Source organism: Pseudorasbora parva, chromosome 3, assembly GCF_024679245.1.
Source record: "Pseudorasbora parva isolate DD20220531a chromosome 3, ASM2467924v1, whole genome shotgun sequence".
Lineage (NCBI taxonomy): Eukaryota > Metazoa > Chordata > Actinopteri > Cypriniformes > Gobionidae > Pseudorasbora > Pseudorasbora parva.
This window is the reverse complement of record NC_090174.1, coordinates 28,815,165-28,838,939: the sequence shown is the minus strand read 5'-3', so window position 1 is coordinate 28,838,939 and position 23,775 is coordinate 28,815,165. Positions and strand designations below refer to the sequence as shown.

Genomic DNA, 23,775 nt, shown 5'->3' with positions numbered 1-23,775 from the left:
ACCCCTTGCTGATGACTACGACCCTGAGATTCTTTACCACCCTGTGTATACCCTCCAGAGTGTTTTTCACTCAAAGCCACCTTGATATTAGGACAAGAACCTGGAGAATGATTTTCATGACACCTCCAACACATCAAGCTTGGGTTTCGTTGCTCTGAAGGCAAGATAACTTTTTGTTCTACCTCTTTTATTTTTCTAGTCTGTGAATTCTGGTCAAATGTAGTGCTCTTAGACAACTGAAGCTGATTATACTTTCTCTGATGATCATAATCTCTTTCTATTTGAGTCCCCAACCTCACTAGTTCCTCAACAGTCTGTGCACAACCTCGAAGCTGACTCGCAAAACAAGGGTTCATAGCTTTTAACAGGGCTTTTAAAACTTCATCCTCAGTGTAGCTTCCTTTTTCCAACGCTTAAACAAAGCTTGAAATGAGAAGGTAAAATCACGAACACTTTCATTTTCCCCTTGTAACCGATTTCGTACTTCATCCTCCAACATGTCTTGATAATCTTCTGGCAAAAAGACAGCTAAAAAAGCTTGCTGAAAACATTCCCAAGTATCAATTTTGAATCTCACAGTCTCACACCAATCACGGGTAGAAGCATGCAAAACACTACGCATTGTTGCAAGAATTTCACTATTTGACATTGGTCTGAGAGCCAAGATGTCTTTACATCTTTCTAAGTAAACTAGTGGATCGGGCTCATCATGTAGCCCCCCAAAGGAGGGAAAAATCATCTCAATAGGCTGGACACGGCCACAGGTCAAATTAGATGGAACAGAAACCTGACTGACCAAATCCCCAGTATTGCATGGTGCAGCTGAACCTAAACATACCTGAGCAGGAGCAGGAGCAGGAGCAGGAGCAGGAGCAGGAGCAGGAGCAGGAGCAGGAGCAGGAGCAGGAGCAGGAGCAGGAGCAGGAGCAGGAGCAGGAGCAGGAGCAACATCCTCCCATTCAACTATCTTACTGTCAAGTTAAAGGCTTCTCTGCTTAAGGGCATCAAGAGAAGTTTGCATAGTAAACACTTGCTGCTTTAGACTGCGTACTTCTTCTTGCAACTCCTTTCCACCTACACTATATTCTTTGATAGCTGTTTTGAAAGAAGAAAATAATGAACTGTTAGCATCATCAAACAAATCCTTAAACTTGGTGCATGACTGTTTGGCATTCCACTTAATGGCATCCATTGTTTGATTGGTAAAATTTTACGAGGGTAATGGTTTGCAGGCGTAACTAAGCAACAGAGTCTGTTAAAGATGACAAAGTAGTATGTCCCAAAGCTGTACTTTTTTCTTTTCTAAAAAAGAGTACATACTTTTAGGTCGTATTAGGTGAATTGGGATGCAGCATTGGTGAATGAAGCTGGTACAGCTTCTACATGGTAAACATCAAAAATAAATCTCTTCTGAAAATGTTTCTAAATTTAGGCATATGATCATGTAAGTACCACTGGTTAGAGCAGTGAAAATTCTAAAAAATAAAACAATTACTATTTATAATGGGTAGTAGTAATTTAGTCATCTAGACCAGAACTTAATAAAGCAGGTGCTTTGTGACATAATTATTATAATAATGTACTGATTATCCTGAATAATCAAAATGTCCATGTTAAACATAAAAACTAGCGCTATTGGTCAATTAAAATATGTAATCACAAATAATCACAGATTTTGAAAGTGTAATTGTAAAATAAATCTGAATCTAAATTTATTTTTCCCCCTGTCAAAATGCATTTAAAGAACAGAGTTTGTTCCAATGTTTTATTAACATTATACACAAACAAAGGAACTAACATAAAAAATTAATTTACTGAAAAACTAAAACTGTAAAACACTAAAACAATCACGGCATGAAAAACAGCATCAAGCTCAAAGAAAGAAAATAATTAATAAAAGTCTTCTTTATTCAAGTTGTCCTTTTTCTGAGTTTCATTTCAAATTGTCTGATGGTATTTTAATATATCTTTATGTAACAAGACAAAAGGCATTATTTTTAAAACCATATTAATAAGAAAATGTTTTTCCTCATCCATATTAGGTCAACATGGTCTAATTTTGTTTTGGTATTTTCAATGCATGGACAAAACAGTTGAAATATTATTTCTGATCTGTTCATCAGAAGAAACAGTCATATACTATGGGTCTGAAACAACACGAGTGTGAGTAAATTATTACTTTGAGTTATAGGCCTACTATATCTGATGTCAGTGAGTTCTGCTTTGGACTCTTAAATATTGGCTTGGATATTCACTGTAAAAAAACAACAACAACAAAAAACAACAACAACAACAACATGCTTGTCTTACTTAGTATTTTTTTCTTACTTCCAGTCTAAATATCACAATTCATAAAACAAGATGAATTTACTAGATTGTGTGTATATATATATATATATATATATATATATATATATATATATATATATATATATATATATATATATATATATATATATATATATATATATATATATACATAATCACTTTCCCATTGAGAATGGGCAAAAACAAATTTCTATCTAGATATCCAAAAAGAAATGTGTTGCCCATTCTCAATGGGAAAATGTCCACACACAGCAACATCATTCAGCAACATTGCTCAAAATGTTGCCCCGTGTATCATAAGCTTCAGTTTCACAACCCCCACCCATAAAAGCTCTTTCATTAATAGTCATATAGTGCTATAGTCAATTTCTGGAGGCCGGAAAAGTCACCAAAGCAATAATGAACGTCAAAAAGTAGAGAATTCAGTGAACAATAGGAGATACGAGTCAATGCAAGGATTCGTTCACTTAAAAGATTCATTGAACACACAGATAAGTTCATCATGTCCAAAAAAGTGAACAAACACAGAGCAGTTCCAAATAATGCTGACACCACTGCATATACAGAAGAGGAATGCACCCTAAATTATGTAAATAAAGATGATAATGGTAATAGAGAAGCATATAACTTTATTAATGTAGTGCTTATGCTGCTCTAATTGACTTGCTGCTGATATCAAATGTTGTTTACATTTAAACGAGCCTCAACATTCTAATCGAGTAGCAACTGCAGTTGACATTTGAAATCAACACAACAAACCTTGAAGTCTGATCATTCATGCTACAAGCTCTTTACAACTCTTCAGATTAGTACGTTTCTTCAATTTGTCTAATTTGGGAAGTTGCTCTTCAGTCATCAGCATGGAACAGCGTCGCTCAAGAAGAACCAGGGCTCGTCCCACACACCTGAGGGGATTCTTGGTGGAGGGCCTTTCTTCCATTCAAGACCTTTCACAGTTAGCAGCTGTAATCAAGTTAGATCACAATTACAGCTGCATCTCGGATGAAGTTCAAAGACCCACCGGTTTGGACGAGCGCTACCTAAAGAACGCTGCTGTCCTTCCCGACATTCATCCAGCACCCTCAGTCTCTTCAGTGGACGTGTGTCAGCAGGAAGAGCCTGTCTCCATCCACGGCTATAGCATGGAGAAATACCAAGACATTTATCGCTCTGTGGTGGAGCCAATGAAGATGACGCGCTCTGGACGGCACCGTCCCTACAGCCTTGAGCTGGGACTGAAGATCAAGCAGCGGCTGTGGGAGACCCTCAACTGCCCTTCACTGGTGGAGACGGAGCAGCCTGATGGACGCGTCCTGATCACTGAAAGCTTCTCCGCACCCAGCAGAAGCTTCGCTCCACGAATCCATTTGGACATCAGTGAAGAGCCCCTGCCTGAGGAACCCAGAAGAAAGAAGCCCAGACACTGAGTCATCAAAGTGTCAAATGGAGGCTGGAGTATCGCACAGCGGGGCCTACGTATGTAAATATTGAGTTATGGTGGTGTACGTTTTTAATAACAGAGTAAGTTAGGTTTTTTATTTGGATGAATTTTAAGAATGCTGCTGTGAAATTTGTTGGACGCTTTTGATGTTATGTGACTCCTCCTAGGTTGTTCTAAGTGGTTTTAATGCATTGCTATTTGGTTGTCACAGTGTTTGGGATGGTGTTGACATGTTTGGCAAGGTTTTCTGAGAGGTTATTAGCATGTTATGGTGCGGTTGCTGGATTTTTGGAGTGGTTTTTCGTGCATTGATATGTGGTTGTTAGGATGTTTAGATTGGTTGGTTATTCGCGGTTGTTTTTGAGCAGTTTGGTTAGGGTAGGTTAGGGTCCCTCATATGGTTTGCAGCTTGACGTGCTGTGAGGGCTTGTGTGCATCGGTGATGCCGAGAGCTACGCCACTGGTACTTCACAACTACTGGTAGGGTCACCCATAGTGGACAGGTCTCAGCTGAGATGCCAGACGAAGACAAACCACCTTCTGAACAGGAGAGGATTGGCCTGATGTTCTTGGCAGAAGATCGCTGTCTTGTGACAACAGCAACAACACTAGAATTACCTGTATAGAAGAAACTTTAAACTGGTATAATTTTGATGGAAGTCATCGATGGATCTGTTTGAACAGAATGAGGAAACACAGGATGGTTTAATATTAGTAAAAGGTGTACATCAAGGATGCATTCCTTCTTCAGCACTGTAACAGCATTCAGTCAGTCAAATCTGAGGGACGGTAATGATTATTTCGTCATGCAACAGAAGGAGACAAACAAGATAAGTATAAAGTACAGTTGTTTATTAGAGCAGAAAGCAGAGAAGAAGCAGGAGTGAATCGATGGTCAGTATCGCAGCAGTCTGATAGTTTGCAGATGACTTCGCTGGATGGGTTCCTTCGGAGTTCCTTCTGTTTGAAGATGAGAATGGAGAGCCGGAATCTGGAGACCCGGACCACTGAGGACTTTAGCAGAAGACTGATGACAGAAGACAGATGAAAGTGATCTCAGGTAAGTAACACAGGTAGGTAGATAGTCAGGCTAGAGTAGGTATAGTAACCATGAGACTAGACCCTGAGGTGATGATGGTGACTGCAGCAACTATGGCCGATGGTGACATCACACGCATAGCTTCTAAAGTGAGATGACGAGGGTAATGGCTTGCAGGCGTAACTAAGCAACAGAGTCCGTTAAAGATGACAAAGTAGTATGTCCCAAAGCTGTACTTTTTTCTTTTCTAAAAAAGAGTACATACTTATCTAATTAGATAATTTATAGAATTTAAGAATTACGCTGAGCTGAGATATGAGGTGTCACATGACAGTATTAACCCACAGGCCAGTTCAGCAGCTTCACGCAACCTCTTGAGCGAATGAGCGAGAGAAAATGAAGCGAAGGCCTCCGGTGAGCAAAAAATAAATGTAGATAGCATTATTTTAGGATTAAGCATTTCTTGTTACTCCGTTCACTACAAATTATTTAAACCTACAATATTGTTAGACATAGCCATGTACATTTTTAGAAAACCACATTTCTCATGCTACAAGCTAAGCAATAAAACATGCCATTTAGTTCTGATGCAGAAAAGCTAATTTACTGTAAACTACGGGGTACACTTTGCTTATTTTTAGTAAGCAAGCAAATTGAAATTAGAGGATAAAACCCAAATTCAGCTACATTATTCTGCTAGAATTGCCACACATTCCCAAGACAATTTTGAAAGTAATATGAACAGCAACTACACTATTCTTTGATGAGGACAACTGCAGTCTTTTAAAAATGAATTTCACAGATTTCACAGAAAATAAACCATTACAAACTAAAGTCCATACCAGACACATGACATGTATCACTCTTTTTCAGAATCCACAGAAGAGAGATGCAATAAGTTCTTTACTTTTTAAGGAATAAAATAGACAACATCCACTTGCTCCTATCTTGCACCTCCGCTCTGCCTGTCCCGTCTGTTGATCCACAGCCAGGGACCTTCCAGCATCTCTGCTGCTTCTCCATCATCACACAGCTCGAGGTTGAGGACATCATCAGAAAAATGAAACCATCCACCTGTGCACTGGATCCTTTTCCTACAGCCTTGGTAAAATCAAACCTCTGTGTCTTAAGTTCATTTATAACCAAGATTTTTAATAATTCCCTCCAGGCTGGCAATGTTCCTTCATCTCTAAAAACTGCTATCATCAGACTACTTCTTAAAAAACCCACTTTAGACACATGTTATTGACAACTACAGGCCCATCTCCAATCTCTCATACCTCTCTATGGTGCTGGAAAAAGTTGTTGCTGCACAGCTTCAGGTCCATTTGGAGCAAAACAATCTATATGAGAAATTTCAGTCTGGTTTCCACTCAGGACACAGCACAGAAACAGCTTTGGTCAGGGTCACAAACGATCTATTGATGGCAGCAGATGCTGGTTCCCCATCCCTTCTCATCCTCCTGGACTTAACTGCAGCTTCACCGTTTACATTCCACCATCGGTCTCTCTGACTCGGTCCACAACTGGTTTTCTTCTTATCTCACTGGGAGAACTGAATGCGGTGTCCCTCGTGGCTCACTGCTCGGGCCCACCCTGTTCATCCTCTACATGCTCCCCCTTGGCCGTCTCATCAGCCGGCATGGGATTTCTTTTCACTGCTATGCTGATGACACTCAACTTTACATTAGGACAAGTTCATCTCCCTCTGCTGACCTCACACTATCCCCTTTGATCACTTGCCTGGATGAGATAAAGGCGTGGATGAAGCAAAACTTTCTGCAGCCAAACAGCTCCAAGACTGAAGCTATCCTAGTCGGCACTCCACTTCAGGTCCAGAAGTCCGTTATCACCAGCATTGCTTTCTCTGATCAGGTCATTCCACTTTCCACTTCAGTCACCAATCTGGGGGTCAGAATGGAATCACAGCTTACTTTTGAAGCTCACATCAATCACCGGTGTAAGACCTCCTTTTTCCACCTCAGAAACATTGCCAAACTTCGTCCCATTCGAACACTGGCAGATGCGGAGAAGCTTGTCCACGCCTTTATCTCCTCCAAGCTGGACTACTGCAATGCGCTTCTTATCAGCATCCCTAGCAAAAATCTCCAAAGGGTGCAGTGTATTCGGAACAGCCCTGGTAGGATCCTCATGAGGGTGCGCAAATACGACCATATCACCCCCATTCTAAAATCACTCCACTGGCTTCCTGTGCCGTTCAGGATCGAGTACAAGATCTCTCTCCTTACCCACCAGTGCATCCATGGTGATGCTCCCTCCTATCTTAAGGAACTCGTCACCACACAAACAGCCACTCGTAACCTCCACTCTGTTTCTCTGTATCGTCTTAAAACTCCCTCGACCAATCTCCGTACTATGGGAGATCGGGCCTTCTGCTCTGCAGCCCCCCGCCTGTGGAACGCTCTCCCTGACCATCTGCGGACCCCACAAACTGTAAATGCTTTTAAGCGTGGTCTTAAAAGCCACCTTTTAGCAGAGCTTTTAACTGATTTGTTACTTCTATTTGTTACTTCATATTCATGGTGAGGTTTAGTTAATCAAAAATAAAAGTAATTTTTTTTCTTCTAAAAACTGAATTTGGATTTACTTGGTTAAAACCTTTTCAAAAGTATCAACATAAAACAGGTTCCATGAAGGAGTAGAATGATTACAGTTCAGTAAAATGTACAAATGTAGACTGTGTAAACCCAGCCTAATCTTCCGGCGATTTGATTTCGCCCTGCAACGCAGTTTGGAACCCTGAACATTAATTTCTACTGCTTCTGTTACACTTTTGTGGGAAACAATCGCAGACTGGCTTATCCACCTGGCGCGCTATTGGTGGGTTTGAATCAGGAATCATGAATCAGTGGATTGATTCATGATTCGGATCGCCAATGTCACGTGATTTCAGCAGTTTGGCACGCGATCCAAATCATGAATCAATCCACTGATTCGTGACCGTTTGAATCTTTATTTGAGGTTTGAAAACAAATGCGGAAGAGAAGACAATGCTGAATAAAGTCGTAGTTTTTGTTATTTTTGGACCAAAATGTATTTCCGATGCTTCAAGAGATTCTAACTAACTAACTGATGTCACATATGGACTACTTTGATGATGTTTTTATCCCCTTTCTGGACATGGACAGTATAGTGTGCATTCACTTCCATACGCTCTCGGACTAAATATAAAATATCTTAAACTGTGTTCCGAAGATGAATGAAGGTCTTACGGGTTTGGAACAACATTATGGTGAGTCATTAATGGCATAAATTTCATTTTTGGGTGAACTAACCTTTTAACATGATAACAGATAGAGAAATGATGGGTCGTTGCCTGTTGATCACGCCTCTTGTGGTCTGATTGGTTGAAGGACTATCCAATTGCGTAGAGTAATTCAAATAATGCTTGTTTATCACGCCTCTTGTGCAGTAGAAAACACAGAACAGACTCCCCAGACCAATGTTCAGTCTTAAATTGAGCTTGGTCTGGTGATAGCCAGACAATGGGTTCCGAAGATGAATACTTTAATTCATTTTCTCTTGATAGTAAAAATGTATGTGTGAGTCTTGAGTGTCCCATAGAGTTAAGATTTGTATTAATTTACATGCCTTTGCAAGGTCTAGAAATCACACTTGAAATGAGGAAACCTCATATGTATTGTGGAAATCCTGGTTCCTCAAAGAATACATTTTAATTTAAAATAAGAAATAGCTTGTTTTTTAGTTGTTTTTTTTAATTTATTGCTGGTTTGTTGTTTTGTTTGTTGAAACAGACAGGGAGGAGATTTAGATGCTCCATATGGTGTGGAAATGAATGAGTCTTTATCATCGCTGAATGAGTGACAATACGATAGCAAATGGACAAACAAGCGAACATGACACACGAGCATATTCAAACAAAGGCCAGTATATGTTAGTTCTCAGCTAATGTCCGTCATGTGTGTTTTGAATAATGATGTGCACTGAGCCTCTCTTCTCACCATCAATAATAGACTCGCCCCTTACCTGCTGATTGGCTAGAAGTTTGTTATTGCACTCGGCCAGAGTATGTTTTGTAAAACGGTTTTGAAATAAAACATACCCCACCTTTAAACAGTACGAACTATCACATTTACAAATGCAAAATTTCAACCAGTTACAATTTGAATGGGCTGGGTGACCCAAAAGTAAAAATTCTCACCCTTGTTCCAACCTGCATGAATTTATTTTTTCTGCTAAACACAAAATATATTTTGAAGAAAATGGGTGTAATGGAACAGTTGATAGACACCATTGACTTCCATAATATGAAAAAACAAAACAAAAAACTATTCAAGTCAATCGATCCCTTCACCAATCTCATTTCCGACATTCTTCATAATTATCTTCTTTTGTGTTCAGCAGAAAAAATAAATTCATACACGTTTTGAACAACTTGGGTGAGTAAATGATAGCAATTTTAATTTTTGGGTGAATGATCTTTTTAATGAAATCTGAATTAAATATAATTTTGTAACATTTTATCAAGTTATCAAACTGTTTGTAGGTAGGTAGTCTCTATTAAAAGTGAAATAATATATTAATCAAAATATGCACACACGCACGCTTTGGAAAACACAATTACTTTTAATTCATTTATTTATTTACAAAGAATACAAAACATGAAAAGTGAATCAAGTCTGCCACAGCATCATGTTCATATTTCACTCTATATAGGAAAAAAGAAGAAGAACAAACAGTAATAATTCAGTAAAAATCTAAATATTTATCTTACAAAAACACTTAAATGTTAATTTTGGGTCTATTATTTATACACCATAGTATATTTAGCCAAACCAATTCCACCATAGGTCTAGAATTAATTTGTGAAAGGTTAAAATTTAGGGGTAAAAAAACTGACCGCTGTATCTTTATTTCCGATGTGACTTCTTAGATGCTGCAGCCTCTTTACGACCTTGTTTTAAACCCTGTGTAAGAAACAAAAGAGCATGAGAGATTTTTCTAATAATAAAAACACAGTTGCACAAAAAGATGTTTGTGAACAGCAAGAAGAATAACTGTACCAGATAGTATCCTGTGTGATAACCGCTCATATACCAGGAAATAAGCATACTGCCCAAAGCCTCGTCATCCTCTGGAGAGTCTGGACTCATTGGTGGAGGAGGTGGGATCATCTGGACCAACAACAACAAAAGTTATTTTGCCCTATGAAAAGCTTCAAGTGTTTTAACTAGATCAATTTTCATGAAAGAAAAAGTTCATAGATCTGAAAGGTCTCCGGCTGCTTCTTACCGGGGGACCGGGTGGAATCATGGGAGGCCATCCAGGGAAGAAATGTCCAGGACCTTCTGATCGTCTGCCATCCGTCTGGAGAGAACAGAGTCTTAATGCCAATTCACACAGAGGTCGATAATTACGATGACAACTAGAACTAGAAAGGTTCAAATATTTTATCATTTTTCTTCTTTGTGTGAACGGATCTTTTGTGTAATGCAATATAAAACTCATCTATATATAATAACGTGTCTTCAATGCTGACTATAACAAGGTATTATATTATAGCAAGGAAAATGGCATGGAAAATTCAATGTGATTATTAATGTTACTGTAGTATGAAGCAGAGCAGGACAGAGTGCTGTGGAGCTGAGCAAGGCAACTGAAGCGATTGTTGAACAACACACGGCTCGCGAGCGGCAGGACTTTTACTATGACGGGACGGGACAAAGTCGCCAGTGCTATTTCCACTTTTCCCTTCATGAGTATGAGGCAACGCCATGGGCGTAGGTTTAGGGGGGGACGCTAGGTACTAGTCCCAATCAACATTTTAAGACGGCAAAATTGTCCCCACCAATATTTTAGCAAACTCCTTCGTGCTGCTATATATGGTCCCGTATTTACAAGCAAAGCGACGCGTCCCGCCGTATCAAACCGGGAAGCGATGTACAAGCTTGGGTTTTAGCGGCTTTGCTGCTGCCATAGCGACAAGGTCTCGAGAACATGCGCTGTAAACTTGTGCGGTTTTTTAAAAACATGTCGAGCTCGCTCGCGTCCACCGTTTAAATGCAAGAGGATTTCCAGATATAGGGCTGAATGGAAAAAAAGGTATCAGTGGTATCAAAGGTATTACTGTCCAGTAACTTACGATGAACCTAAGACAAACTGCAACCTTTGCAGAGAAGCATTTCAGACTGTCTGACTGAAAGCAGCAGCGATGACGGACACATCCGTGCTTCTAGGTAACTTAGGCCATTTAATGGATAATATATTACTATAATATTCCATACATTATCAAAGCTTGGCAGACGTATTTTTCTAGACATTAGACCGGTTAATTAATAGATTATAGCCTAATTAATGTTATTAATTTTTATAATTTTAATAATATTTTATTAATATTAATATATATTAATAATAAATAATCCTGTCATATAAAGTTTGATTTAAAAAAATATTTAGATAAAAATGGGACAAATAATTGCATAATAATATAGTCATAATAGTAAATTATTACAGAAAATTTAATTTAATTTTTGAATTTCAGAACATTTTTGTCAGTAAAGTGCTGGTTCAAAATGACTGCTTAAAGAGACAGTGCACCAAAAAATTAAAAATCTGACAATTTCCTCACCCTCAAGTTGTTCCAAACCTGTATGCATTTTTGTTATGTTGAATTCCTACCATGGAAGGAAATGGTGCCCCCAAAGCAGCCTGGTTACATAATTTCTTCAAAATATCTTCTTTTCTGTTCAGCAGAACAAAGAAACTCATACAGGTTTGGAACATCATGATGGAGAGTAAATGATGACAGAATTTTTATTTTTGGGTGAGCCATCCCTTTAAAATGCACCAATATAGGCTACTAAAGAGTTATTTAGAAATAAATAAAATAATCAAATGTAAAATACTATAAAATGTGTTCTGTTGCAAGTTTGCATAGGCCTACTTGATTCCATGTTTATTGTTGAGCTGTTGTCATTGTTTAATTGTCACTCTTATCACTACTATTAATCTTTAAATGCCAAGTTCATAAATGATTTTCAAAAACTGATTCAAAACTGATTTGGAAAAAAAACTTACACACAAAATAACTTATTTTTAATATAAAAAGTGATTGGGCATGATTATGTAGCATTATGGGTTTACAATCAAAAAATGTGGTTATAATGGAAGTCAATGGGGCAAAAACAGCCACGAACAGTAAATGAGGGAGAAACAAAAACTGATCCTGTACAAAAACTAACAATGCATCAAATCTAAAGTTGTTACTAATCTTTGACATGCTCAATAATGTGATAAGAGGTAAAAAAATATCCAGTCCACAATCATTTTTTATATTGAAAATAAGTCATTTTGTGTGCATGTGTTTTTTTCCAAATCAGTTTTGAAAATCATTTATGAACTTGACAAGTAAAGAGTATTTTGTTTTATTATTATTATGGTACTGGATTGGGCCGAAAAGCCTCATAAATTAATAATCGTATTAATTCCTAAACTATGGTGCATTTCCATACTCAGTAATAAATTATAGACTATATAATCTGGGCAAACCTGGTGGGATGTCCCCACCAAAGCTGAGACAAAACCTACGCCCTTGGGCAACGCTGCTCTGTTTATCATACAAGATAGATTTAAGTGTGTTTAAATTATGTTATGACGTTACTCTGTGAGTTCGCTCAGCGGCTGCTGTGACACTTGTTCACACTGCTAAGAGTAAAGCGCTTCTGCAGAATAAAACCGGAAACCGAGGGTAACGCAAATATGACGCAATTGACAGGCGACTCCCTCAGACGTCCCGGCTCCTTGGTTAGCAATTATAGTAAATTAATTAAGTTAGCAAAATAGCAATTTTCTCACAATTTACAAATAGTTGGAAACATTTGGGATATTGTAAGAAGTTGAATTCAACTGAACAAAATATATTACACTGGCCTAGTGATTGTTGTATATTTTACAGCAAAAATACTACATAGTGCACCTTTAAACACAACCCTTCATTTTGTATGAAGGATGACCTTTGACTATCATTGAATGCTTTATAACTTTTTTTAATATTCTTTATTTTTAACTTTGCTTCTCTCTACCACACCAGAAACGGAGACACGATATCACGCATTTGATGGCATTTCTTTAAGTGCTTAAATGTCCCTTATTTGGTTGGAAAAATGTGATTGAAATTTAAATGGCACAACTATTGCAGCCATCACAAATATTTGCAGTTTGATCAAATGATAAACAATCAGATTATCGATTAATCCAGTCTGGAAGTTTTTTTTCTCCTCCATTTCTGTCGGTCACCTTTCGGCTTGCTTAAGTAAAGGCACCTAATATTTAGCAATTTTATTGACTTGAATTCATTGACATGTATTAGAACTGAGCTGGATGACGATGTTGCTGTTTTATCCAGAGCCACTTTATAAATGAACTGAACACATTCTATAATTGACGAACTCTACACAGTTATTGAACTGAATCCACACTGAACTAACTTCAACTGCATAATGACTTTACTACTACTAATATTGAAATACACAGTGCTTTATATTTGTAACTCAAGTCTTCACTGTATAAATTAAGCTCAAAAGAAAATGCAGTTAAAATGCCTGAGCGCGGTTTTAAATTCAGCATTCACATGCTGTCTGCGTGGCTCTGTACATGCGCACAGAAAACAGCACAAGTCCTCTTGCGCTTGATGTTGGACTCGACTTAAAACACGTGCAAATGATAAACTTTCACTCTACGATGGTCAAACTTTGCAATTAATCTGCTAAATCACATGCGTTCTAATCCAGAGTGCAGCTGGCCTGTACACATCACGGATTAACTACGATCCCTATACTTGACATCGCACATCCTGATATTTGACTATCGTGGATGCGCACATCGCGATATTGATGCTAAAACTATTTAATCATGCAGACCTCAATTAAACCGCACACGATTTGGCAAAGGCTGTGATTTTATTTATTTATTCTCAGATTGTCGGTGAAGCATGGCTCTGTGATCCATAGTAAATGTTTCTCCATCTAAAGCACAGAAACTAAAAAAATCCCAGCAGGAGTACAATAACTCATGTCATTCCAGGAAATCCCTATGGGCAACATAGTAATTGCTGTAGCTATGCAAACAGAGGATTGAAATGCTTTGATTAAACATGACTAATAAACTCACGACTACGACTCACGACTGTAGTCACGACTACAACAATATATGGTTTAACTGAGATCTTCAAGCCTTCTTAGATAATTACATGATAAAAAAGTATATTTATACTTCAGTGCTAACCAACATAGCCTTTATCACTATAGAATACTAGAAAATAAGAAGTTGTGCCTTATTCTCTGTAAGAAGCCACATCGTCTCACAGAAGGATCCATAACCGACGTAAAGAAGTGAGTTTGGAGTAAAATTACCATCGCTCCGGAGTAAGGGTCGCATCAGTCAAAAAATACATCATGAAGAGGAAAAAAAACATATATAAGTCGCACTGGACTTTAAGTCGCATTATACTGAAATATAACGGCATTTTCACATCACGCGCATAAGTGTTGGCAGGGCAGAAGCAGTGTGGAGAGCGGGAGCCACGCACGTGCCCGCTCGTTGTTCATTCCCACCGTCTATGGCAGCGTTTGTCTCGCAGGGCTGAGCCTCTCCCGGCAGAGTGTTCATGCACCCATCTGCAGACTCGTTCCTTCAGCTCTGGCCATCTTGCTTTCAGTCCGCGGCTAGCTTTCTTTGCTTTCTTCATTACAGTTAAAGTAACCTCTGCTTTTCACCAGTACCATTTTTCTCACTCCAAACTTTCTTTCTGCTGCTCGATAGCGCCCTCTCGGAGCTGTAGACGCAGCTAAATGTTTATTCTTGTCTGTCAGTAGGAATTAAATTTGATATACAAGTCTCACCTGACTAGAAGTCGCAGGACCAGCCAAACTATGAAAAAAAGTGTGACTTGTAGTCCGGAAAATATGGTAAATGTTGTCTTTTTTTCATAAATGCTTCTCGTGTTTAGAAAGATATTTGACATGGATTTGCTCATTCCAGTGCATGTTTTAAGTAACTCAAACTCGCAGTGCTTTCAAATGGAGCAGCATTTACTACTGATCACAGAGCCGTTCTTCACTGACAAGCTGTGCGTAAAAAAACATAAATCGCAACAAGACAAATTGGATAAGTGCGATTAATCGTGCAGCCCCAGTTTGCATCATTGAATAATTATTTTCCTGTTGAAATAATCTATATTGTACAAACAAAGCACAATGATTAATCAAGTCGAGTCACCTTTATTTATAATTAAGACAGGCCTATTTTAAAAAAAATCACCTTTTGGAAGTGTTGTCCAGGTGGGGGCCCAGGTGGAAGTCCAGGTGGGAAACCAGGAATCCACGATGGAGGACCCATGGGAGATCTGCCTTTAGATTTGTGCTTCTGATGACCGGACTGCTGTGGGGTAAAGGATCGATCACTCTCCTCTGTGGAGGACTCGGTCTCTTTGACCTGCATTTAGGCAAGTGAATAGAAAGATTAAATAACTGCATCATTAATTACTCTAATCATTACAGTGTCTAATTGATAGCAATGCCATACGCCACATACATCTGCAGTTTTCTGAGTGTCTTCATCCAAATCTGAAGCCTCTGTCAGAAGGTCACTGAGGCTCTGCTCCTCCTCATTACCATAATCAGTATACAAGACCACACAGGTGCCCTTCTCTGGGTTTATTGAGGAAATCGTAGCAGTGTACAAGTTCCCATCTTCAGACCAGTATGCATAACAGGAGTCCCCAACCTGCCACTGCGTAACATTTCAGTAAACCTGTATTATTTGGGATAGTTCAAATCAACTTAGGTACCGATGCTGTTTGTGATTACCTCTTTATCAGGTGCCGCATTACATCTTTTTCTGCTTTTACTCTTTTTGTTGTTTTTCCGCTTCTTTCCAGGGTCATCTTTTTTGTGAGGGGTCACATTGTCCTCTCCTTTCAATGCATTCTGTTGGGTTGAGGAGGAACAAGAGCAAAACAACAGTAGGGTTACTGAAGAAGCAAAGCAAATGCCGTTGTATCTCACCTCTTTTAAGCGGCATTACCTTGAACGACGCAACCGCTTTATCATACGCTTTAATCAAAGCTGTATCATCCCAAATGTCAGAATCATCACTCTGAAGAAAGAGAAGAGATCATGAACCACTTAACTCTTCTTTATACATCATGTCCAACAAAGATGAAGCGTTGTTACTCCACCTGATTGTAAGATCAAAACCACTAAGTCAAAGAACCTTAAACTAGGACTTTTGGAATTTAACCTCCTAAGACCCAGTTGTATTCATGTTATGGTGTGTCCTCGTAAGTGGACACCAGGGGCCTATTGCACAAAACTAGGATAAGGGATTCAGCTGGGATATCTTGGTGAAATGCCATGTATATAGGCAAAAACTGTTTTTGTTCAGTCACTGATCATTTTCAGTTTTCAACAATAAATAAAAAATAAGTGTAATAATGAAAGTAACAGTTGGCAATATTTTTATCATAAAATCTACGATTTTATAGGGACACTGATATGTAATTTATTTTTCTATTCACTTGCTGTCTCCCAAAATGCCTGCTAAACATGCTTTAAGTCCTGGTGTCCTCGATTGAGGACATGTATGAAGTCATATTTTGATTAGCAACCCAATTACATTTTCATGAGATGTTAATTTATAACAAAAAAATTGTATATTATTCAGATTAAAATGATTTAATCTGACAAAATATTATCATATTTCCATAAGAGTGCTAAAGTTGATCATTCAATCAAAGACCAAAAAGTTGTCCACTCTGAAAAGTGTGTCTCTGAAAAGCTTTAAATGTGCTCTTTATAGGACACCCAGACTTAAAACTGTGACATGTCTGCTGTCAGAGAAATTAACTAAAATATGATATCCTCGTACGAGGACAGTGGGAACCAGGAGGTTAAATGTGCAGCCAACAAAATGCTAGCTAACGAGCAAAATAATCAGCTATTTATAATACGCATCTAAAATACAAGCGAGTCAAGCTAAATCTAGCATGGTGAATTCTCTTTTAAAATGTTTCAATACTCACCTGACCCGTCCCACGACAAAATATGACATCTTCTGCACCGTTAGCCATGGGGATTTGACATAGACCGTACAGCAAAATATTTCCCAAGTGCAACGTGCGCCACTGATGTATGTACGCCAGCAGCTGATGACGCTAAACTCACGCGACACTAGAGATTCGAACTGTTCTCTTGATTCGAACTGTTCTCTTGATTCGGATGTTTTCTGAATGATTCTTTAAGGAATCTCTAAGGAAATATATATAAATAAGTATAAATTAATGGGATATTATGTTTCTAAATTAGACCTACCAACTCACAGAACGCGTTGGACGCGAAGTAAAATACCTCATGAAAAATATAACTACTGATATAACTGAATATCTTTTTGAACCGGTAAACAAAAGTATGTCAAATCATTCCCAAACTTTAAGGTGTTAGTAATGAAACTTGACTCTTTTACGTCTTTTTTAAAATGTTAAAAAAAACAAAAAGTTATTAACAAATATTATGATTTAATGTCTTTAACGTAAGTTGTTCCAATGAACCGATTCACGGAAATGAATCATAAGAGATACATCGGGCTTACATGTTGCTTAGCAACTCGGATTGCCTCAGAGTAAAAACGCCTGCCTCTGACATATATGACTGTAAATATCTAAAGTTCACAATGCTGGATGCTGCTTTAAGTTCATACGGAGCACAGGTTGTACTGGCTTCATCAAGCGATGAGAATCATCCACCGGAGAACATAATCGACGGGTAGATGGTTAAAGCTGGAAGAAAAGCCAGCTAACTTAGCTAATGTTACCACAACACTTATTAAATATCTTTTGATGTTACGTTAACTGATGTATTTTATTTCTTTCTATAGAAAAACGGAGACGTTCTGGATTTCAACTGGCATGTTTCCACAAGAGTTTATCATCCGCTTTCCAGATAACATGAAGATTTTCACTGTCTCCATTCACAGTTACAACAGTAAGTTAAATATATAAATACACACATCCTTATGCAACGCAATCTTTCTTTAATATGGTAATAATAACATATTTTTATGTCTTCACATTTATCTTTCATTGCAGTTAAAAGGTTGATAATAGAAAGGGGCATATCAGAAGATGCTGATAAATTTGAAGCGGTTGCAGACACAGGTAACGTAAGGTCTGACAACGTGTTATTCATTTTCCTTCCTCGTATCTTTTGAGTTTCGTTGACGTGAATAATGTTTGTTTCAGAGTTGGAACACACAGAGAGCAGTTTACAGGCTAATGATATTTCTGTGAGTTACATTTCAAAGATTTTAATCTCCAGGTACAGTAAGACACTCAACCAAAATCTCAAGGTTGTTTTCCCCTTTCTTTTCTCTCCAGGTAAATGTATCAAATACAACACATTTGCGGTTCCTCATATTGTCAGGATATGATCATTTTGTCTCTGTACACAAAGTTAGTGTACAATCATGAGATGATCGCCATCTATCATGCCCTTTTGTAAACTCACATGAAGCAACTTAAATGCTTGTTTTAAAATATTTCAAACTGGATCACCGTATATATATTTTTAACAAATAAACCTTTTCATCATTTATGTTGTTTAAGTCTATTTGTCTACTCTAGTGTTGTTAACTAAAAGTATTAAAAGTTGTTTTAGTTCAGTGAAATAAAGCTGAAATAAAATATAAATATTGTATGAAAAAAAAAAAATAGAAATGTTGATTTAATTAACCTTGCCTTAGTGAAATAATAAGAGTTCAGTACATGGACATCACATGCTGTGAGTCTCAAACACCATTGCCTCCTACTTCTAAATATCATGCATGAAAAACCCCACAGAAAAATAAGTGCTTCTCAACATAAACCCAAACGTGACGCAAACGTTGGGGATCATTTATATGCACACCCCCAACATTTGCATTTGTCCAAACATGTGTATTGTCAGGCAGAACTGACGAAGCCGAATCAACGAGGCTGCGGGTAAACAAGCTGCTCGCATGGACACATGTCATGCTCCAGGCTGTTCAGGAGACAAGAGAACTTTTCTACCCTTCCCACAGATAAAAAATGTCAACAGTCATGGTTGATGTTTATAATCCGATACCACAACAATTTAATTCAAGATCGTTCGTTTGGTCGGCCCATTTCAAGCAAGCTTCGCTCAGCGTCTTAAACTGAAGAAAGTGGCAACTGTATTCCTGCAAGCAGTAAGTAGTGATTTATCCACAATTGTTTAAACAATTTCTGATTAAATTGAAAGTTTCTTAGAGAGACCGCATTGTCTAGATACCACAAGATGCTAGTACAGTAACAATAGGAAACACCAAGTACCATACAAAACTAAATAGTGTGTCTAATGACAGAGTAATATTATGTTGTAATACAAAATACAACCGTAGATACTTCGTTTAGATCATTCACTCGATCTTTCTAGCAAACGTCACCTTTTCCACCATATAAGTTAAAACGATAGTCATTTGACAAGGCTATTCATTTTGTAAAATTATAAGTTATATATTTATATTTTTGAGAACTGAAGTATGGTGTTTCCTATGATGTTTTTGCCTATTTGTATTTCAGATTAGGCTACATCACAGTCACTGCGTAACGTTAGCGTACATTGACTAACTTTATATAAACAGGCAATATTGTTGATGAAAAAAGACATCTAAAATGTAGACTGAATGACAATTTAAGCAGAAAATCTCAAATGGCGATTGCTGAAATGCAGCTTACTTGTTTATTGGTGTTTTTAGATCATCCGCGCGCGCTTATGGTTGCCAGATTGGACATGTTTAGGTAAAACACCGGATAGTATATGGGTTTGTAATCACAGAAAATATCTGTTTGGGGGATTTAATGACTGAAATCTGGCAACCGCACGAACGCGAGCTCTCTCTTGCGCATAGATGATCTGAAAACACCAATAAGCTAGTAGGCTGCATTTTATCAATCTCTATTTGAGATGTTCTGCTTAAAGTGTCATTCAGTCAGTCTGTGTTCTGTCAGGACGGTCAGGACTCACGAGCCGCATCACTGAACAGCTGTGAGTGGCTGAAATATAAGCCAATCAAAGCAGAGCTCAACATTAATATTTATGACCCTTCCAAATAAGGCAAAAACAGAGCATTACATCCCAGGGACAATTTATAGAGTTGTAAATGGACCTGTAAAACTGTATCTGGACAATTTTTGCCCTTAAATAAGCCACATACCCTCTATCTAGATATCAGAGAACAATTTAACATATTGTTTCAAATCATTCTAGGGCACACATAAATTAGTTGAAGTTGAAATAAATATTAAGCTATGTAGAAATTTAATATGACAAAAGCACATATAAGTTTTATTAAAATGTAAACTAAAATTAAAATATAAAATATTGAATCAAAATATAAATACTTTAATAGTATTTAATATATAAATAATACTAAAATTACACTGAAACTAATGTTCAAACTACTGTATGGTAATTTTGAATTCCAGAGAACACTAAATTTAACAGTTGACCAGTTGATTTATCCGCGTTTTAATATGCTCTCATTCAGAGTTTTTTGATGGATGCTAAGGCTTTTTAGGTCAGGTAGAATCTGCTGTCTCTGACCCAGTTTGTTTGATGGCTTCCATGGCAGCAATACACTGTATTTTCTGCCAAACTGGTGGCGTGGGGTATTGCACAGGTATTAAACATTGCCTTTAAAGGGATACTTAACCACTTTTTTCATATTAAAATATGTTATTCCCTAAACTAAAACGAGTTGATACATACCTCTCTCGTCTCAGTGCGTGCACTTAATCTCTCTGACGCGTGGTGACGATCTGATAGCATTTAGCTTAGCCCACTAAGCCCAGTTCATTCACTATGGTACCAAACAGAGATCAAGTTAGAAGCCACCAAACACCTCCACGTTTTCTCTATTTAAATACAGTTACACAAATAGTTGAACGATCAAGTATGATGAAAAAAGAAAATGTGGCGCTTTTCTAAGTGGATTAAAAAGGAGCATTATAATGTATGGCGGAATAGCACTTCTGAGAGTACTTCCTACTTCCCTCTCTCATTTCTGTGAATAGGTGGGGAGGGGGAGATGTGAAGGAGGAGGTTTCAGACGGGACTTTTTACTGCACCGAGTCGAAGTACTCTCAGAAGTGCTATTCCGCCATACATTATAGTTCTCCTTTTTAATCCGCTTAGAAAAGCGCCACGATTTATTTTGTCATCATACTTGATCGTTCAACTATTCGTGTAACTATTTAAATAGGGAAACCGTGGAGGTGTTTGGTCGCTTCTAACGTTTGGTACCATAGTGAATGAACTGGGCTTAGTGGGCTAAGCTTAATGCTATAAGACCGTCAGAGCGATTAAGGGCACGTACTGAGACGAGAGAGGTATGTATACACTCGTTTTAGTTGATGAAGTATCCCTTTAAGTCAACTGAGTAAAAAAAAGGATTTGGTAATAGTTTTGTTAAATAGCAATGATGTAACAATTCTTTTGTGCAGTGTGTAGTATATATGAGGATATATTAGAGCTGCACGATTAATCGTTAAAAGATCACAATCTCGAATTAAACACCCATGCGATCTTATTCGTAATGACTGCAATTATGCTGTCTTTTACAGCGCATGTTTTGCCACTACCCATGATAATGAATGACAGCTTCCCACTGGCACGGAGCAGAGCGAGTATTTCCAATTTATTCCTATGAACTTCCATAGGAATGAACGGAAAACGTTCTCACTCTGCTCTGTGCCAGATGACACATATTTACTGTTTTAAATGTTAAAGGGGTGATGAATTGAGAAATCAAATTTCCCTTGAGCTGTTGATATATAAAAGGTCATGGTAATATAAGAATATCCTTCAAGTTTCAGAGCTGAAAACTTCATTGTTAGTCAAAGAAAAGCTTTTATAGACACCAGGCCCAGAAAACGATCGTGTGCACAGCTTTTCGTCATAGTGCTACAAAACACACCGCTACAGCACATCTAATCCAGTAGCCCCGCCCACCGACTCATGGAGGCGATCGGCTTGCACTAGCCAACAACAATAAACATGCAGAAGAAAATAGCAAGATATTGCGCTATTCCTGGTTGTGGAAGAACACAGTCGCTGCATAAGCTTCCTTCAGATCCTAATATTAGGAATGTGTGGTTGAACTTTATTTTTAATGAAGTTCCAGCTCATGTGGAGAAGACATGTTCACTTCATTTCACTGTGGAATCATTTGTAAACAAATCTCAGGTCGATGCTGGATTTGCAAACATACTGAGATTAAAACACAATGCTGTTTCTTCTATATAGCATCAGACTGGAATGGTGCAACACACTTATATGAGTAAAATGTGTTTTTATATGCGATAGAATTGCATTGTTATAGATCATTTTGCTTATGTGTACGTGTCTAACCGAGCATACCTTTAGCATACTGGACTCAAGACATAGTCGGGGTACAAAAACATAAGTCATTCAGCAGCTAGATGAATCTCAAATAGTGAAATAATATTCCTTTCTTGATCTGAGCTGTTGACTCTCTCTTGATTTTAGGACTGCAACAAACGATTATTTCGATGATCGATTACTCTAACGATTATTAGAACAAATAATTGACTAATCGCCGATTATTGCCATTGCCGTTGACGACTAATCAGTAAGTTTTGAACGATTATTCAATTAGTTAAAACATTGAGGTATACATAGTCTAACTATAATATAAAAAAAGAAAATCACTTTAGCTTTTTGAAATGGTTGTTTTAATGAACTTTGAGCCAACTAAACAGGTCATTCTCTAAGTTCTCAGATTTCTGTGCAACTCAAATCACACACAAATGCTTTCTAAGCATTGTATAAATATTCTGCATTTTTTAAAAATTAGCTGCAATTCCTCTGACGAAAAGTGATCAATACTAGATGCTGCTTTTCTTAAATTTGAAACAGAAAAACAGGACATTTACTTCAGGACACAGAATGGTAAAATATGAATCTGCAAACAATTATTACAAGTATAAAAATTAAAATCTTTTTTACATGACAATTGAGCTGACAGATTCTCATTCACCTTTTAATTAACAGTATGAGACAGTAACTGTCATGAATGATTCATGAATGATCTCCTTTTGTAAGTCTTCATGCATATGGAACAAAATACAGGCAAGTGATAAGACTATAATACCTAATAGTGTTACAATAAGGATTCCTAAGCTCGATCAAGCTTTTTGCACTGTTTTCTTCTACCACAATAGCATTAGTAAGGGTTGCATTACACTCTAGCGCTACAGCATCATAGCGGTCAAATTGCAATATTGCAGGCCCTTACATTAGGTCAAATGACTACTCAACAACAAAGATATTTGTCGACATGTTTTTGTTGTCGACTAATCGTTTCAGCCCTACTTGACTTGACATTTGAAGGGCACGTGCGCACGTGTGTGTGCGTGCACGCGGTTTGCGATTATATCGACCGATCGGGGGGGCCATGTAATACAAAATTAATAGTCCAATCAATCGCGCGTGGATGAGAAATAAATCATTGTGTTTGTTTGATAAAGACGTTTACGAGCCCTGTGATCGAGAGAATCATTCCGGTTGCCGCTTTCAAAATAATCTCTCCCTCATGTGAACGACAGGGGTATAGATATGAAAGGGGAGCTTAAGCTCATTAAATATGCAAATCTTATCCAATCTTTGCAATGGGCATTTACTTCCAGGTCTCCAGTGCAGCACGCCCATTAAAACCCAGCATTTTGGAGAGAGCCTCAAAAACAGTGTAAAAAATAGCCTATTATTTATTAGTTATGATGCTTTTGAATTTTAAAAACCACACAAAGGTCATAAGTTGACCTCAGACAACAGTATAAAAAAAAGACAGTTCATGACACCTTTAAGGGTACAACACAACAAGAAAAAAACATATGAGACAGAACAGTCAATGA

General features: G+C 37.8%; 2 protein-coding genes across 3 annotated transcripts; one reads left to right on the top strand and one right to left on the bottom strand.

Annotated features, from left to right (window-relative positions):
* Positions 1–4,604: 4,604 nt before the first annotated feature.
* smn1 (survival of motor neuron 1, telomeric) lies at positions 4,605–17,026 on the bottom strand. 2 transcript variants are annotated; one of them, XM_067438297.1, is made up of 9 exons: positions 16,870–17,026; positions 15,873–15,944; positions 15,656–15,775; positions 15,381–15,578; positions 15,108–15,281; positions 10,083–10,157; positions 9,854–9,964; positions 9,691–9,757; positions 4,605–4,796 (listed from the first exon to the last, which is right to left on the bottom strand). In XM_067438297.1, exons 1-8 carry the CDS (start codon positions 16,915–16,917, stop codon positions 9,701–9,703), a joined length of 855 nt encoding a protein of 284 aa, XP_067294398.1. In that variant the 5' UTR covers positions 16,918–17,026; the 3' UTR covers positions 4,605–4,796; positions 9,691–9,700. The 2 variants fall into 2 exon arrangements, with proteins under 2 accessions (XP_067294398.1, XP_067294397.1); XM_067438296.1 differs by lacking the exon at positions 4,605–4,796 and adding an exon at positions 9,396–9,498.
* A 371-nt stretch (positions 17,027–17,397) lies between these two features.
* Positions 17,398–18,436, top strand: hspb11 (heat shock protein, alpha-crystallin-related, b11). Its single transcript, XM_067440079.1, has 5 exons — positions 17,398–17,608; positions 17,721–17,827; positions 17,932–18,000; positions 18,085–18,128; positions 18,220–18,436. Exons 1-5 carry the CDS (start codon positions 17,436–17,438, stop codon positions 18,310–18,312), a joined length of 486 nt encoding a protein of 161 aa, XP_067296180.1. The 5' UTR covers positions 17,398–17,435; the 3' UTR covers positions 18,313–18,436.
* Positions 18,437–23,775: the final 5,339 nt, after the last annotated feature.